Here is a 19,269-nt window from a genome sequence, read left to right as displayed (position 1 = left end):
CAGCAGCAGCAGCAGCAGCAGCAAAATGAGAAGGGCGAAACAATGAGGTCGGATGGTCAAAATTAAGAAAATGATCAAATATGAGAATGAAATAAATCAAAGGAGCTGGAATGGAAGTTCTCATACTAAGAGGTCCCCCTCCTCAAAAAAAAAAAACAAGTGCGCTGCGGCTGAATCCTGCAGATCCGTTCCCCCTCTTAAAAACGCCCGCAGACAACGCAGGGATGAAGCCTCAGCTCTGCTCCGAAACCTGGATGGAAAGTAACTGCAAGGGACCGCGACTGGGAATATTTGGTGGAGCTGGTTTTACCCAGGCCCCGCCCCACAACGCCTCTGATTGGTCCCTCGGCGGAGAAGTCAACAGGAGCTCTGCTGTCAGTCAAACAGGGCAACTGGTTCAGTACGGTCACTAGTGGTGAGCAAAATGTGGAGATTATAGTTGAATCACACTTTTTTTTTGGTGAAAAGGCAGGTGCACGAATAAGACTTCAACCTGAGTATATTATAACATAATAACAGTGTCAGAAATTATAATACACAATAGTACCTGAAGTGATATTACACAACTATATCATTATTTATAACTATAGTCCAGTAATATATAAAAAGATGAGTGAAAAGAATACATATCGGTGCGTCCCGTTACTTCATCAAACCAGACTTCATGTATATTAAATGTTTTATTCCTCATAAAAGCATCATAGCTTTCAAACAACATATATCGTGCACTTCTCGCGCGTTTTGTAGTTTCTGTAGATGGTCCCGTTATGAAAAAAAAAAAAAAACCCGAAGAGACATTTGGAGCCATAATGAGCTCATAGAGAGGATCCACAGAGCTGCATGTCTCCATTCACTGCGCTGCAAAAAAAGCACCTCAGCTTTTTCTTTTCTTCCAAAAGGCAAGAGCGCCCACTAGCGGAATAAAAAATCCGCTTCATAGACAGCCGAGGAAAAGTCAGAAACAATCGAATTATGTTTTATTTTACATGTTAAAAAACTGGAAAAAAATCACAAAATACTACTTGTTAATTTACTACAAATAAAACAGAACATTGTAGTATTTATATCAGATGTTGTTTTACAGCACAGATGTAGTTTTAAAGAGGAAATTCACATGTTCTTGAAACTTTTTAGTAGTTAAAAAACAAGACTTTGCTTTTTCACTTTTCCCCTTAATTCTCCCTCTATCGAACTGTATCGACATGATTATTGACATTATTAAATTATATTGCTTTATAATCGCTCCTCGAGCTGTTTTTTTTTTTTTTTTACAATTACATTAAAGTTCCTTCAAAGCCTCATTGAAATGGCACACACAGTCACACTCAGTGCAAACACTCAATTTTAGTCAATGGCCTCTAATTTAACGAGCTCACACACACTTACACACACACACTTACACACACACACCTCTGATAGATTACAGCTCCGAGGTTTTAACGTGTGAAGTTTTGACACTTTTTAACGACTTAATTCGATCAGGCTGTTGTTTTTTAAAAGGCAGTCGCTGTGGATTGAGCCTGTTTGCTTTTAAGCTTGATAATCAAGCTGATAGCCTGTAACACCGAGCAGATAATTGACGAGTCCCGATTCCTCTTCTTCTCTTCCTGACCTGGAATAAACACGGAGAAGAAGAAGAAGGGGGGGTTGCACACACACACAAGAGGCTTCACTCACCGCAGACTGGATGTTTATTGCAGCTGCGTGGACATTTCATTAATTTAATTCAAAAAGGAGGGTTAAAGGAAAGGCAGGAGAGGGGGGGGATGTATTCGATTAACAAGACTGACATGTGGGCCCCTACGGAACCTTCTCTAAATATTTAAGTTGATTCTGGCTGCAGATGAAGGAGAAATCTTTAAAATATTTCTATAGAATGTGTCTAATAAGTTTCCTGAGATCTTTTAATGGTATTTAATGTGATGTTTTTGGGGCTTGTAAGTTGACTTTTTGTTGTCTCCACATTGTCTGTCTGTTCATATGTGGTATAAATAGTGTAATAATGTCTTTAAACAGTTGTTTAATCGGCTAAATGTTCCTATAACGCACCGGGTTTTTTTTTCTTGTGGTCATTTAAAGTGTCTTTGACAGTTAAGTGTGAGTGAAACTATCATCAACTCAGCGTCACTAGGTTTATATTTTAATTTCATGTCATGTTGTGTAGTTTTGTTGTGGCTCTAAAGTGTATTTTAAAGATAATCACACAGGCTCTTTATTTATAAAAAACTTCCTTCCTGCTTCTTCGTGGCTAAAAAACAAACAAGTCTTCAACCCGTCGGCGCTGTGATTGCTGCGGAGCGTCTTTCCTGAAGATCAGCCCGGCTGACAAAAGAGATGGGAAACACACACTCACACACTCACACACTCTCACACACTTAAACACTTAACTGTGAATCTTTGAGCTTGACAATTACAAACAAGACAGAATTTGGACTTTATTCTACTGTTGTTCCTTTAATGTGAAAAGATGAAGCAAAGGGAAATTCTCCTGATGACACTTTGTTCATTTAATTTGATTTAAAGGCAACAAAAAAGAAGCACAAAATGTTTGCAATAAAGTATTTTATTTTGAAACTAAAACCTAAAAAAATAACTTTAATAATAATAATAATAGTAGTAATCATAATAACAGTTCAAACTATGCTGCAAGAATTCTTTGTCATTTACTTAAAATAGGAAAAAAATAGAACTATTTCCCAACTTGAGTTAATTTTTCTTTAAAATGTAGTTTGTGTTTGGAGAATAAAGTGAAAGGCAGCTTTGTTTTCACCCACTGAATCCTGCGTGTTTTAATGACCGGACTCCGCTCAGCTGTGCGGGGCTGGAGGCTGCAGCAGCAGCAGCAGCAGCGGGGCAGGCAGCGGGGCAGACAGGCCGCCGGTGGAGCCGCGGCCCGCCGGGCACCGTAGCCGGTGTTGACCTCTTCACTTTCATGTGCTGTGGTTGTGCAGCAACACTTTAATCCGCACATAACTTGACAAGCGGGTCATATGTGTTGACATTTTTTTTTTTTTTTTTTAGAAGGAAAAGTCTTGATAGGAAAGATAATTATCAGCAATCTGCGGTGCATGTCAGTCCTTTAATAATTCATCACATAATCAAACATTCAAATCTTCATCCATCACTGCTTCACTTGCATCCTTTAAACGTAGCTGTCAGCTGCAGTCAGACTCATTCTGCTTGCATGTTTTTTTGCCTGTTAAATCAAAACTGTTTCCAAACACTCACACACACACACGGATGTGAGTTGTGTGTGTGTGAACTCATCTGTCATCGACCTCTTGTGCACAATAGGAAGGCGACGTGCTCGACTCACGGTCTGTTTGCGGTGATCTCACTCTTTTGTCACATCAGCATTCACTCTCTGGAAAAACAAAAAGCAGCGGCTGCAAAGCAGGAGAAGAGTCTCAAACCCGGAGCTGCCAGCTAATTATGTGCTGTTATTACAGGGGGATTTCGTTTAACTTGACGTTGATGTATTGCTCCCCGCACGGCTTTCTGGGTAGAGAAATGTATTGTGGTGGTGCTGACAAAAAAAAAAAAAACAACCTCAAAACGGTGCCAGTAATGCCATTGAAACTCGTCATTGACCAGGTCAGATGACTACTAATTTAAAAGGACTGTGTAGAGTGACTTCAATTTGAATTAAGGCCACGCGGAGCAGCGACTGAACCTTCTTAATGAAAGCAGTTCAGAGTAAAACCCGCCTTTTTACCAGGTGGGTTCACTCTTCATCTCTTCCTTCTGTTATTTGTAGTTAAACCCAATAATATAATAAAATATGAATATCACACACACATACACATAAACATCAGTGGAGGCATTCGATGCATTTATTGAACTGTTCAGTCCCTTGACAATAGGGGGGGGGGGGGAGGGGGGGATTACATGACAAATTCAAAAATCCCTCAACATAACAAAAAAGTCATTATACCCACCTGAGGTCAGCCTGTCGGTCACACACACACACACTTTCTCATTCACTCACACACACACTCACTCACACACATAAACACACACACACACACACACACACACACAGCTGACCTCAAACCTTATCTTACCTGAACTTGTCCATCCTCTACGAATCAAAGACTTACCAAGTGAGGCGGCTCGCCAAGTTAACTTACTACTACAGAACTCTGAGACACAACATGGTTTGTATGGTTGGGGGGTTGTTTTTTTTGTTTGTTTTTGTACAATTCACTGTTTTTCCGCCCCCCTCCCCCCACCTGACCCCACCCCACCCACCCAAGACAAAAAAAATAATAAAATAAAAGCTCAAGTATTTAGCATTACTGTGACTCTTCTAAGTGTGGATCAGTTTCATAAACACAATCAAACTTTTTGAGGAGTGGGAGTGGAAGTCAGCACACATCACAGCAAGGGCTAATAACATTACATCATACAGGAAATGTCCTCTCTCTCTTTTTCCTCCATTACCCACAAGCCCCCCCCACCCTCCCCTCCTTTATCACAGATGAGACATCCTGCGGTGGGTTTGTGGTTCAGTCATGGGCAGTTTGGGAGTTGAGCTTTTGAGTTCACCTGCACACGCAGAAGCTTCAAAATCTAAACTTTATTGTTTCCTTTCAGATCGACGTGCTGGTTAATGTTATGAAAGAAATGCAACGCGAGGTGAGGGCACGAGGAAAAGAAAAGACGCTGAATATATATATGTATGTATGAACAGAGCTCATTGGTGGGAGGAAGAGGAAGTGAGGAAGACACAAACCTGTCGACTGGACGGGAAGTTAACTGTGCTTTTTTAAAAAAAGGGGGCTGCGCTGTGATTTGTCACCGCCGCGTCAGCCCGCTTTAGGAATCTTATTTTATAAAAAAAAAAAAAAAAAAAAAAAAAGTGAAAACAGGAAAACCACAAGCCAACTCCCAAACTGCACATAAGGTTATGTTTTTTTGTTTTGTTGTTTTTTTTACAGAAAGCTGAACTAGACAAAGTCACACTTATTCTTCTATATCAGGGACTGACGGCGTTCTATCGTAGTTGCTGGCTGTGTAGACATGAGAAGATGAAGAGCAGAGGAGGTGCACAGTGACTCGCTGTTACACCAGAGTTAAGACTTTTAAAGGGGGGGGGGGGGGGGGGGGCGAGGGACATGTTATAGCATTCTACATCAAAAGTTCAAGTTCCCTAAAAATGAAAATAAAACTGAGAAGAAAAAGAAAAAAAAAAACAAAAAAAGCACAAATAAGAGTCATCTGTGCGGTGAGGATGAGGAAGGATGTGGAGGGAGCAGTCAGGTCCTTCGAAGAGGAGGGGAGGGGGGGGGATGAAGAGCGTCCTCCTCTTCAAGACCAGGCGGGGGCCTTCACATGGACGAGCAAAGTTTTCACACCGGGTTGCGCCCCCCCCCCTGCTTTTTTTTTTTTTTCCTTCCTTCTTCGGCACTTCCAAAACGAAGCGAGCGTTCCACAGAGGAGGAGGAGGAGGAGGAGGAATGGGGGGTCGATGGAAAGGGGTAGGGGGGGTGATGAAGGCAGGGCGTGATATGTGGACGAAAAGGGGGTTGGGGGGGGGGGGGGGGGAGCAAAAGTCTCTCATTCGGTGGCCTTGAGGGAGAAGGAGAGCTTGGGCCTGGACTTGCCCTTGCCGAGGATGATTTTCTGCTCTTCCTTCTGCTGCTTTTGACGGTCCTGCTCCAGCTTCATGCGCTCCTCGTGAATCTTTCTCTGCTCCTCCACAATACGCAACTGATCCTCGGCCTGTTCGTCGAGGGGGGGGGGGAGGAGGAGGGGAAAAAAAAAAAAGCAAACACACAGAGCAGAAACAATAAGAGAGGTCAGACAAGGACACAAGGAGACAATGCCCTTTAAAAGCCAAGTGACCACAAATTACTGGCATTTTCTTTATCCCTCCGCTTTAGACGCACATTACAACGTCTGCTTTTTCTTTTTTTTTTTTCTTGTGCGTGTGTGCAGCTGTTTACTAAAGTCTCAGCTTGTCCGAATCAAGCCTGAATCAAATAAACACCGCTTTATATATTAGTCAGACTTAAGCTTAAATAGCCAACAGGAAAAAAAAAAAAAAAAACAGACAGAGGATTGTTAACCACGACTGATAACCATCAATTCAAAGCCACTTAATAGAAGCAGGTTCTTGCCAAAACGCTATTAAGTTATTCAGTCATGTTGTGCAGCGAGTGAAAGCCTTAAGGTCTCAATCAGTGGAAGGACGGAGATTTGTGATTAAAAAGACAGATAACTGATGTTAAAAGCGTATAAACTGGACGTGATGTGCAACGCTTTTCCTGACTGCAGTTAGAAGTTCTTTTAGAGAATCAGGACGGTGCAAAAATTAGGAACTCCGTCCTTGTTTTTAGGGGTTTTCTAACAACATTTAAGTGTCGTGTTAACATGGGGACGGATGGTGTTAGTCGTTTTGTATGTGATGTAGAGACAGCATGCGAAAAACATGTAAATTGAGGGTTATGAATCTGACAGAAATGTATCCAAAAAAGAGGCAAGAAAGGGTTTTTTGTGTGTGTGTGTGTGTGTGTGTGTGTGTGTGTGTGCTGTTCACAGAGCAGGGCGTACCAGTTTGGCCTGAGCTTCGGCGATCTTGCGGTTATTCTCCTCCAGGATTTTTTCCAGCTCCTCCCGCTTAGATTTTTCTTCCTCCTAGACGGGTGACACGGTGCCATGTTAGCGCACGAACAGGCTACAGCCACAAAGCACTTTATGTACATACATACACACGCTTGGCCTCTAATTGTCACACACACACATACACACATACGCACACACACACTCGCCACCAACACACACACACAACTAACTCATTACACCACAGAGAAGTTTGTTTAGCCTCTTGCACATGACCACACTGTGGCATTCTTTGCAGTCAGCCTGAATTGTTTTAAAAATACATAGTGGGGGCACAAAGCATAAAGAAACTGTGGGGGGAAAAAAATGAACCCTCTATTATTTTTTTTATTTTTTCCCCTCCCTCTACTGCTGTTAATACCCTCCTAGAGAAATTTTTTTAAAAAAAGCGAAGCCACACCTAGGGGCGCTCGCTGCCATTATTGTGAAAGAATTAAGATTTAAACACAAAAGAGTTTCCAAAAAAAAAAAAAAACCCACTCATCACACTCATAAATAGAAGACAGATATATTAAAAATGACAGACAATACAATCTAGAAGAAAATACAATGGCTGGGTTTTTTTTTTTTAACATCATTATAAGCAAGAGGAAAAAAAGGATACAAATAAAGGAGGGAATAGTTTTGGCTCACCAATGCACGTATACCTACGCATTTTCCTTGCCTGTGTACCTACACAACTGGTGAAAGCATTCGGCATTAAACGGTTGAATATTTACTGTCTCGTCCGGACTGTGTGGCCCCTGCAGAGACAGAGAAGCGCTCCTGGGGTTGGGTGGGTGGGTAGGTAGGTAGGTATGGGGGGACTCTGCCGTACTGCGCCCGCGGCATTCCTCTTTATAACTGATCACTGTACTTGCTTAGCCTGCGCCTGCAGCCACAGCTCACAATTCATTTCTTTTTTTTTTTGTGTGTGTGTTGTTGTGTTTTTTTTTTCCTTTTTCTTTACAGTGGATGAGTCCCCACTGAGACGATAGCAGAGCGAAGGAGGCGAGTACAGTACAAAGGAGTTGTGTCTGCGTGTGTTCGAGGAGGACCGGATCACGGTACACTTACAGTACAGGACACAAGAGTCACGGCTGAGCTGACAGGCTGCAGGCCAGCTCGAGGGGGGGGTTCAAGTGCTAGTTAGGAAGGTGGTGAGTTGTGTTTCCAAAAAAATAAAAAAAAACAACACAAATGTATTCAACAAATAACAATATTAAAAAAAAAAAAAAAAAACGTAGCAGCAGCCCTATAGGAGAAGCAGGTCATGAGAATAAAAACACAGTACATTTGTTTTTCTTGGGAAGAAAAACTGTATAAAATAAATATTATATAACAGATAAAAAAAAGGTTAGACCAGAGATAGTTAACCTTGTCATACAGGAAACAGGAAATGTAGAGGTCCGTCATTATGTATCCCAGAGCTGATGACGTCTAATAAAAAGATGCTCAAAACAAGGATTGTTAAAGGGAAGGTTAAAGAAAAAAACCTGTACAGGACAAACCGTCTGTGAAGTCAAAACAATTGTATAGAACATTTCTGCACATCAGATTTTTTTTTTGTGTGTGTGTGTGAGAGTTAACAGGAGAGACAGGAGATCTCTACTCGTGTGTTTCAGAAAAAGACTGGAGGAGGAGGAGTGGGTGACATTATACGCTTATCCAGCTAAATACTTAAAAAGAGGCTGGCCCTTTCACCCCTGCCGGTCCCGCTCGGTAAAAAAAAAAAAAACAGAGTCTAAGGCCTGAGAGAGAGAGGAGGATTTAGAAAGAGCAGAGTGGTAGCGACAGAGCATAAGGCAGGAGAGGAGGGAGAGGGGGGTGGGGGGAGGTAGGGGGGGCTGAATAAGTCCAAGTAGGCAAAGGAGGCGCGCTCGGACTACATTTCTCACCCTATTAGTACCGAGTCACTGGCTGCTCCCTGTGCAAGTGAGGGTCACTAGGCTTTATCTGCTCCACTCATTCACAATACATTATTACTGTAGTGTAAACAAACCCGCTTTTCATAATGAAGCCCGGGGACGAGGGGGGCATGGGGGGGGGGGGGGGCACAGGGTTTGTCACACAGCTGTCTACCATAAACTCTAAAAAAAAGTTCCTTTAAGAACTGTATAATGTTAATATAATATATCTGACTATGTGAAGATGTGTAAGCTCGATTTTAGGCCGTTGGGGGAAAAAAAAAAAAAAAAAAAAAAGGTCAGTGATGGACAGATGGTGACTGTAAAACAGAAGTGTCATGTTGAGAGGAGAGCTCTTTATTACATACATAAAAACGGAGATTATTACATATTTCAAAGTAAAAGATCAAAATGAACCGGTGGTTACAAAAAAAAAAAAAAAAAATGGAGTCAGTTAATTGTTTTAACCCCGCCATGGTAAAACTCTCACTGACCAGTCAGGAAATGACTCCCCCCCCCCTCTCTAGACGCCAAAAATGTAACTGTTGTTTCAATGACTTGAAGTATGAATCAGGGAATATTTATACGTAAAGCCCCTGATATTCCCATAGTTCCAGCTTCTCTGTGCAATACCTGGAGGTGGATGTGAGAAAATAAATAAAGTTTGTATATTTTGGAGACTTGAGACAAAAGTTTCTTTCATTTGTATAATTTGCAGCCTGGTTCTCAAATGCCCCCCCCCCCCCCTCCCTCCCCTCCTGAGTGAATAACGTGGACTTGCAATAGTAAGAAACGATCATATAAACATGAACGCAGCTACACGCATACATAATCTTAATTAGAAGTGATGCACAGACTATTTTTAACAAACTACGGGGAGCACTTGATTAGTCAAGAGACTCTCAGATTGGTTCCTCTGGCTCTATATTATGTTTTTTTATGCTGTGTGCACTTTGTTAGCATTAAATACATTATTTCCCAGCAGGACGGCCACTTCCAGGTACTGCGTCTCCCCTCACTGCAGTGAAACTTGTACCATGGCTGAGTTACGTTCTGAAAAGGTAAAAAGGGAAGGGGGGGGGGGGTCCCCTCCACCTCCACCGTCCCCACGTGTCCCCGTAGAAAGGCACCAGTCAGAGTGGGTGACTGGGAGGGGAGATGAGGACAGAGGGGGTAAGGGGTCGGGGAAGTATGGAGGGAAGGGAGGGGCTGCGTTCCAAACGACCGAGCGTTACCTCTCTGGCCTTCTGCGCCGCCAACTCGGCCTGCCGTTGCCTCTCCAGCTCCTCCAGCAGCTGCCGCTCCATGATGCGCTTCGCCTCCTCGACGCGCCGCAGCACCTCCCGCTCGATCTCGTCCTTCCGTTTCTCCAGCTCCTCCTCTACCCGCTTGGCCACCAGCTCCTCCACTCGCCGCGCCGTCTCCTCCTCGATCAGCTTCTCCTCGATCTCCTGCTGGCGGCTGGAGGACGGCGGAGAACAGATGAAGGGAGGGAAAGGAAACAAAGTAAAGACACATATAACACAAAACTAGAACAAGAACAGAACAGCGTTGTGTCGTCATCATGTCGCTCTGATCGTGATCTCTGCCAGTCCTTTAAATTACATGTGGTGTCACAGCTCTTAACATTTCTGACTTCGGTCTATAGCGGGCTCACTTCGTACAAATTTCCACTGTGCCCTCAGCAGGGCCGACCACAGGGCCGTAACATCCTGGGTCACTGCGGTCACTCCCCGTTGAGTGCGAGACCTCATGGTTGGGCTCTTTGTAAGAGTAAAGCCAAGCAAATTTGTCTTCAAGACAAAACTGATTGGTTCAATATGTGTGTATCATGCAGGAAACTGCAGGGAAAGAGCCATTTTTTAAACCTTCGCTATATTAAACTGTCAGTAGTTATAGATCCTGTGAAACACGGCTTTCCAGAAAGTTTTGTTTCACTGTGAATTTTTACTTTCATCCAACAGCAAAGAGTTGCAGGAAGAAACTGAGCTTTAAAAAAACATTTTGCTTTCGGATGTGTTGATGGATATTAATCAAACTGTAAATTCATATTAGAATGAAAATATTTGATTACACTGATTTCTGGAAAGTGCATTCTTGATTCAAAACCAATTCAACCAATTGAATGAATAGAAAAGAGGCACAATTTCCAGTGTGTTGCTCCAGTATACTGTGTGCCAAACCAATCACCGGTGTCCTTATTCCACTGAAATACAATATGAAACATAACTGACAGATAAGATAAATGGTCCGCAGCCTCTTTATTATTTTATCAAGTTAACCGCATTAATTAATGAAGAACTTAATTAATTTGAAAGCATCTTACAGTCTCCTGCCTGTATGACAATAACAAAACGAGGGGGGAGGTCGACTGCTCCGCTGTGTCAGTATTAACGTCACGTCGTGGCGGAGGAGAGCAGCCTCTCTGCTGCTCTGTTCGCTCTGGGGAAAGACGTCGCCGTCCGAGGGCGCTGAGCGGCCGCAGGGTTTCTGCAGACTGAGTTACTTTCTTCACCTCGGAGTTGGTTTAAGTTGTTTAATGCTACAGCTTGTGTGTTGGTCAGCTGCCTTTTTTGAAGACAGCTGAAGATACTCTAGCATGTGCACGCTGTAGGCTGCCCTCACAGTTGAGTTCCACCTTTTTCATTTGGTCATGTTATTAACTAACATTTAAGAAAATTGATTTGTGAATCGATGTAGAATCGTCTCCCACCCCTCCAATAATTAGTATCTGTCTTTTTGTCAGTACAACACATTTAAATGAAAGGACAGATGGTAAAAGAGCAACAGGGAACTGAAGAGCTGCAGGTGACAGGTGCGTACTGCATTCTGGGGGTGAAGCTCTAACCTTTTATCAAGCCATTTGTGTTATATGGAAAAACACTCCGGTCGTGCCCGTATCATTACAGCTGCTTACTGCAGAGCCCAGTGCAGGTAGTTAAAATAAGCCTGTCCCATTCAGCAGCACTTAAGCCTTCATGTAAATGGAGGTCACCTGTCTTCCTGTTTACCTGTTGAAAACGCTTGTTAAATTGACCTTTTTTTTTTTTATCCAATTGTACTCTTAACAGGAAGCCATTAAGATTTGGGAAGTGTGTTGTCACATCGCTTCTGGCACCGCTGTAAACACACAACATAACCTCCCCGGATTTGATTTCATTCTGTCAGCCACTGAGAAACCAGAGACCCTAACCCAACCCAGGCCCGAGTCCTTCCTTATCTAACAGTGTCTGTGTCTTGATATTTACATTTGTATGCCTGGTTAAGTGGCCCTGTGGCTATTAAGCAGTAGAAAAAAGAGGCACTCAGGAGGCCAGCAGGTGTGGGACTGTGGCTCAGATTCTCAGGTGCTTGTGTGCCTCTGGCTACCACACACACACCTTCACAATAGCAGCGTCCCTGTCTGACAGACACAACCTGCCAGCAGACAATAAACGGGCCACGGTCATTATGTGTGTGGCGACCACTGAAGTGTTTTAGGATGCAGGGCTGTGACGGCGTCGCACTTATATAAGTCCCTCCTGAAGTAGGAAATGTATGTCTGCAGCAGCTGATCCAACCTTTGTTGTATAGTCACATTTATCTTTAAATGTCAGTAAAAATACATTACTGAAAGGCTGTTACCAACTATTATTTACATACTGATTTATACACTTATTTTAATTTTTCAGTTTATCAATTAATCTCCAATATCTACTATATATCCTATGGAAAACCTTTAAAATTTATGGCATTAAATTGTTTTTCTGAGGCTGTAACTAACGAATGTTTGGTAGATTTGGTCAAAAATGACTTACACAATAGAAAAAACTATCAAAACTGTTATGAATTGTTTTCTGAGCTGTTGGTTAACAAATTAACCGACGGTATCAGCTAGTGTTTCTCCAAGGCCTTTTTTTTGGCCGCAGTCCCGTTCAAAGTCCTTTCATATTGGGCACCTGCCGATCCAAAGTCAATGTGATGCTTATATTTACATAGCAGCAGAAAATATGCAATGATCTCCTGTCTCTTTAAGCCCCCCCCCCCCCCTCCCAATGTTCCCACTCTGTTCTGATTGGCCAGCTTTCTGGAAGCCCGCCAAGGGGCAGCGGTATCAGTCGTGTTAAGTTACCGCTGATGAAAACCCAACACTTCCTGCTTCATATTAAAAGTTTTTAAATGACTAAACAGGAGACTTTTATTATGAAGAGTTTACAGGAAATTAAACTTGTTTCTCACTGAATTAGCGGAGCTCGATTAGCGGTGCTAAAAACCTGTCGACACAATAAGATAGAGATATTTGGAACTCTTTGTTCAGCGGATCAGTTATCGGAAATAATGCAGGGAGGAAGAGTACGAGCACAAACGGCCACAGTGATAATGATGATGTTTGATGAAAAGATGACTAGTATACTCCCAACAGGTAAACTACTTATTTTACTTTGCTCTGCTGTGTAATGGAAAAACTTGAGTCATGGGTCAGCATGAATAGCTTATTATTACTTTGTTATTTAGAAAGTCCCCACTCTCCACTCAGAAATATGTTTTCCTTACTCATTCCTACAGTTGTGGACGTTTGAGCTTCACTGTGCAGAATAATGTCAGTGCAGAGTTTAAGAGTTTACTTGAAGGCCGTTTTCACGTTTATCCGCTGAAGGAGGAAAGTTTCTCTGTGCTCACTGAAAATCTGATTTTTGGGGGGGGTCTACAGTCGTGATTTATGACATCAAAACAAGTTTGTAAGCCAATCCTGGACCAATAGATATATATATATATCCAACAGACAGAAGTGTGATGTGGAAACTTGAAGCCTCCAGTGAATGGACTTTACAGTGAAGTACAAGGCATCTTGTGTCCAGCAGTTCAACTTCTGAAATAAAATATATTTACATTTTCATAGATTCTGGAATTTTTAATGAGGGAGAAGGAGCAGGTTGGATTTTAAAGTGGTAATTATACTTTTTTTTGTGGAAAAACCATATCAGTCACACATTACTAATACATGTTCATGTTTCAAGAAATATATAAACATTGTCCTTTGAATAATAGTTTGTGTCTGATATGCCTTTTCCACAAAAAAATCAATTACCTAAACAGAAATTCTTGTAAATATGTACATTTTTAAAAGCTGAACTGCTGGATACAAGAAGCCTCCTGCTTCACAAGTCCATTCTCGGTGTACGTGCACTGGAGGCTTCAAGTTTCCACATCACACTTCTGTCTGTTGGACATATATAAATATCTATTGGTCCAGGATTGGCTCCCAACTTGTTTTGATGTCATTAATCATGACTGTAGACCCGCCCCTTAAACTCAGAGTCTCAATGAGCACATAGAAACTTTCCTCCTTCGGAGGATAAATGTGAAAACAGCCTTCAAGTATCAAACTCTGCACATACATCATTCTGCACAGTGAAGCTCAAACATTCAACTGTATGAACAAGAAGAAAAATGTATTTTTGTGTGGAGGGGGACTTTAAGTTTGAAGGTCTGAAATCAAGTCATTAATTACACAGTCAATACAATCATATCATTTGTAGAAGCTCTAAATCAGAATTCAAGCAAAACTGTATTTTTTATAACGTCAATTATCTTCAAATCCAAACTTCCTCTTAATTAAGTTCAACCCTGAGCTGTGCCCCAGATAGAAAGGTGAGCTGCCCCCCTGACTGCACCGGTATGATGATGATGATGATGATTGTCCCCGTGCAGTCAGGGCCTGCAACCCTGCAGAGCCTGCAGCCTGCAAAGTCGAGCTAACGTGATGTGTACAACTGAATACAGCTACCTAGCATGTTAGCTTAGCACATACTGCAGTTTAGACCTGGTACCGTTACATAACATCACTGTTATTGAGTCTCTCATTAAAATATATACTCACATCTTCCTTTGTCTCTCCATCTCGAGCTTCCTCTCTTCCTCCTCCTTCCTCTGCTTCTCGTCCAGCGCATTTCTTTTGCTCAGAGTCCGGCCGAAGATGTCGATGCGCTCTGGCGGCGAGGCAGCTCTGTCTCTGCGGGACGAGGCAGTAGTAGACCGGGAGCGGGAACGAGACTCTCTGCGTCGGTTCCTCTTCGATTCTCGGGACTTGGACCGCTTCTTAGACCTTTCCCTGTCTCTGGACCGCGACCGAGACCGGCTCCGTTTCTTGCTGTGCTTGCTGCTTTTGGAGTGTTTGGACCTGGACGAGCTGCGGCTCCGGGAGCGGCCCATGTTAACCGCTTACACCAAACTGCTGTCTTATGGCTGATATATGGCTAATATCTGAAATCCCGCTCCACCCGCTCCTCTTTAAACTTGTTGTTGACTATAACTGACCAAGTGTACTTGCTTCAACGGTTGTATTTTGTAGAAATAATCATGCGAAAGTGGTTGTTATGTTGCCCTACTAACTCGCTATAAAGAAAGATGGCGGTGTGTCGAGTTTCTAGTTTCCCAGCATGCACCGCGGGACTCGGTGTTTTCCGGCGGTCTTCGGGATTGGCCAGTCGAAATCCGAATGAACCGTCTGGAAACCCAGACAGTAGTCAACAAATGGTACAAGTGAATGAAGTATTTAGATCCTTTATATAAGTAAAAGTACCAATACAGCGATGTAGAAATACTACATCACAAGTAAATGTCCTGCATGAAGAATCCTACTGAAGTAAAAGTACATAAGTATTATGAGCTTGATGTAATTAAAGTATTGCAGTAAAAGTACATAAGTATTATGAGCTTGATGTAGTTAAAGTATTGCAGTAAAAGTAGTGGTTTGGTCCCTCTGACTGATATATTATTATATATGACATCATTAGATTATTAATAGTGAAGCATCAGTGTTAGAGCAGCATGTTACTGTTGTAGCTGCTGGAGGTGGAGCTAGTTTACACTACTTTATATACATTTAGCTAGTTTAGTCCAGTGGTTCCCAACCTAGGGGTCGGGCCCCTCCAAAGGGTCAGCGGATAAATCTGAGGGGTCGTGAGATGATTCATGGGAGCAAAGTCAAGGTTACACTTCCTTTTAGCTCAACAGAATAAGCCTTTATCTAAATCCTAATGAGCGAGGACACAATCATTGAGAAAACTTTGTGCTCTCCTATTAACAAACTGTACACACAAATTATACATTTGTGCATCTTAATGATTTGCATTCTCTAATTAATAATTTGTGTGCACAGTTCGTTGTTGGTTTTGCTCTGCACATGAGATTTGTTGACAATAAGAAAAATATAGAAAATCGCAGCCTTATCCTTCAACATTAAACAAAAGTATTTTAACAACAATAATAAAAAACTTTATTTATACAGCACTGGTGGTTTGAAGTGATTAAAACATTTAAGTACTGCAATTAAGCTGTAAAATCTGGCAAATGAAATAAAACAATAAAATATATATAAGATATGGAATTACAAATCATAATAAAAACAATAAAACAGCAGCAGTAATAAAACAGATAAGACATGTTGGAAATAAAACAGTGTGGTGTCAAAGAAGTCATAAATATAACACCATATTGTTTTACATGCACACATAAACCAGTGTATATCCAAATATCTCTGTCCAAAATCAAAATAATACTGCATGAAAATCAAAGTGTCTCTTTGTCCACGACGCTCACTGTCAGTTCTGTAGCAGCAGGAACTGAAGTTACAGCTGAGTTACGTCATTCAAGAGCACAGCGGGCTCCATAAAATCCTCCTGTTTCCTCTCATCTTTTAAATAAAGGTAAAGTAAGTCACATTGCACAAAAACGTGTAATTTCTAATGTTTTATTGTAACACACGGAATGAATTGCTAAATGCTTTATACTGGTATCATTATTATTATTATACTATAAAAATATACTAAATTCTGTTACTCAACTGTGGCCATTTGAATTAGTAGTCAGTAGTTTACTGTATCAAGGCCCTTCTATTAGGGATGTGCAGAGTCCAGTATTTGTATTTGTATCTGTATTTGTTGAGGCATCAAAAATTATTTGTATTTGTATTCGAATAAAAGTGTAAAGAGGTTTCAAAATCCTGTTTTTGTTTTTATTACGCTTTTAATTTTAGAAAATTAAAGTGTCACAATAAGTGTTCATGAAGTGTTCCCTCGGGAGCGCTTCATTTGTATCAGTAGTTCAGCTTTATCTCTGGGGAACACCCCCAACTCCGGGACTGATGTCCAAATTAGGAAATGTGCGTCATGTAGCAGGTGGATGTGACTCCCCTCATTAAGACCTGCTGATAGACGTAACAGCGGAGCAGAGGAGAGACACTGAGATAGCGATGTAGCTGACCTGTGCGCTGGTATTTAACATGTTTTTTTTCATCCTGAAAACAAATAATTTTTAAAAATATTTGTATGAGACAAATATTTGTAAAAAAAAACAAAAAAAAAAACACTATTTGTGCTTTGCCGAATAACATATTTGTATTCGGGCACACCCCTACCTCCTTATATCAATAATACAAATCAATAACTGCTGGGAATGTTGTCTTTGTAGTCCTTCGGCTCTGGGATCGTGTCAGTGCCAGCTCTGAGGTTTAAATCTGCCAATATTGCCAGAAATGCACAAGAGATACACGTTAATAGGAAACACTAATGCCTTAAAAATGAAAAACAGCTGAGTTCTGAGAGCGAAAAGCTGCCACTTCTCTTTATTTTCCAACTAGTTTACCATCAGAGCTGTTCAGTAGGTGTCAGCTGTGACGGTTAGTTACATGTGTTGCTCTGCTGTCGTCTTTGACAGCAAACAGCCAAAAACATTACACGGATTTCAATTTCTGTTCCTGTTTGACCCATATTTAACTTTGCTTGTGTCCATTTTTAAGTGTTGTTTTCATGCACTATCAGGGGGCTAAAATGACGCTTTTATCTGCAGCTTGTAAATATAGCTACAAGAACATCAGATAACCAAACCAACAGACAGAATGAGGGAGCAAAAAAAAAAAAAAAAAACACACACAACTTGACAATGACACAATCCTGCACAGAAAAGATTGCCATCCCACTCTGGCAAAATGAGGCCATTGTGATAACTCTCCCTGGAGTGCCGCGCTCAAAATAAACGGCCATTACTATATTTAAAAACATATAACTCAAAAGCCCAGTGAATCAGCTTTATAAAAGGTCATACCACTCAAGCTAAAAATGAAAGTGCTCCATCTTCAGTGGGATTTTTTATTTTTCTGTCATTTGTTGGGTTTTTTTTTCTAATTACCTGCAGCGTTCAGCATCTCAGAGTCTAATTTTAGTAGAAAGAGATCATTTTTTCACATGCGGTTGAGCTGTGTGGAGCTTCGATTGTAGATCAAGAATACTTTTAGTCGTTATGAACTGATAACAGTTGTCAGATGAGTCACTTTCATACCCACACAGATGAAAAAGGCCTTTGTATTAAGTAACGGTGCGTTCATCCATGAGCCTGTGCTCTTCTACGGTACAAGGCGCTGTCAGCTTTGAGTGTGCGCACACAAACAATACATATTTCCCTAGAATTAAAGAAAATTATGTGATTTTAGTTCCAGAAATTGAGGGCAAGTCTCGGTTCATCTATCCAGGAACTGCTTCCCCCTCCTGCCCGCCCTCCCTCTTTCTTCTTTCTGCTTATGTCTCTGCTTGAAGCCAAAGAATCGATTTTCTGCAACTTGTGGTTGTGTTTTATTTTAATGATCTGCGAATTCTCTTCCAGGAGATGAGAGGAATCGGCATTAAAGAGCCTGAGATGTCTTGTTTTTTCGCTCGTGTAACGGGGGAAAGGAGAGGTGCTTAAAGCCCCTTTTGATGAATAATAGAAAATGTTTCATGGAGGTGGAGAGGAAAAGGTTTCCAGTGTGGTTCCGATGGGAGAGAAATAAAAAAAAAAAAAAAAAAGGAGCCGAATTGGAGAAGAAGAAGTGGATGTGTAAGTGAAAAGAATTTGCAGAGTTTGTCTGCTTTCGCTCCTGGGTGGTTTGGGGTGAATGTCGAAGGAGATGCTTGTTATTACATGAACGAGGAAGCTGAGGTTGTTAGAAGGGGTTTCAAAGAACCCAAAGAGCAGGTTTCGTATTTCTCTAATCCGTATTTGAAAGGATGCCATGAGGAGGTAATCTCAGGAGAAACAATTTGGATGTGTCACTAATAATGACACGTCAGTCAAGGCTTAAAGGTGTATATGTCACAGGAGCACCACCTCCTCTTGCTTTGGTGGGAGAAGTTTTAGCCTAAATGATGATTCACTTGGTTACATAATGACTCGCTGATTGGCAGTGTTAATCAGCGTAAATGTAGCGGTGAAAATCTGAGTTAATAAAATGACTAGAAGATGAAACCCAAATGATTTTCTCTCAGTGTAACAGCATGCTGGATGTCTTTACATCTTCCTTAACTCTTATTTCTTTTTCTAGCTCAGCAGCAGTAATCAACACATTTCTCCTCATGAACAGATTGGTTCTTAAAGTCGCACATACGAGTGATTGTATTCATCTATTCGTATCGTTTTTCCTCCTTTGTGTGATTCTTTGGGCAGATCTGAACACAGCAGTCGTAGTCGGCTTTGGACCAAAACAACCACAACAAGACCCTTAATAAGAGGAAGCGGTCTTGGTTTGGTTTGTTGGTGGTGATCTGACCTCCATCTGATCCGACTACAAGGCTGCAAGTTTGAGCTAAATGGTTCAAATCAGCTAAAACTCTGTAAAATTCATACTGTGGTCACTGTGTCAATGTGTCAGCTGAGAGGTTTGACAGCAGAGTTTTTGTTTTTAGATTTTACTGGTATTTGGTATTTTACTCCAACAGCTGCAGTAGGGTCTTTATGCAGGTTGTTG

General features: G+C 41.5%; 1 protein-coding gene across 1 annotated transcript; it reads right to left on the bottom strand.

Annotated features, from left to right (window-relative positions):
* Nucleotides 1–4,838: 4,838 nt before the first annotated feature.
* Nucleotides 4,839–14,947, bottom strand: arglu1a (arginine and glutamate rich 1a). Its single transcript, XM_042426847.1, has 4 exons — nucleotides 14,371–14,947; nucleotides 9,746–9,971; nucleotides 6,556–6,639; nucleotides 4,839–5,724 (listed from the first exon to the last, which is right to left on the bottom strand). Exons 1-4 carry the CDS (start codon nucleotides 14,700–14,702, stop codon nucleotides 5,560–5,562), a joined length of 807 nt encoding a protein of 268 aa, XP_042282781.1. The 5' UTR covers nucleotides 14,703–14,947; the 3' UTR covers nucleotides 4,839–5,559.
* Between the last annotated feature and the right edge of the window lie 4,322 nt (nucleotides 14,948–19,269).

The sequence above is a fragment of the Thunnus maccoyii genome, chromosome 11 (genome assembly GCF_910596095.1).
Source record: "Thunnus maccoyii chromosome 11, fThuMac1.1, whole genome shotgun sequence".
Taxonomy (NCBI): Eukaryota; Metazoa; Chordata; class Actinopteri; order Scombriformes; family Scombridae; genus Thunnus; species Thunnus maccoyii.
Note: the sequence above shows the minus strand (reverse complement) of the source record. Positions and strands in the feature narration are given on the sequence as shown.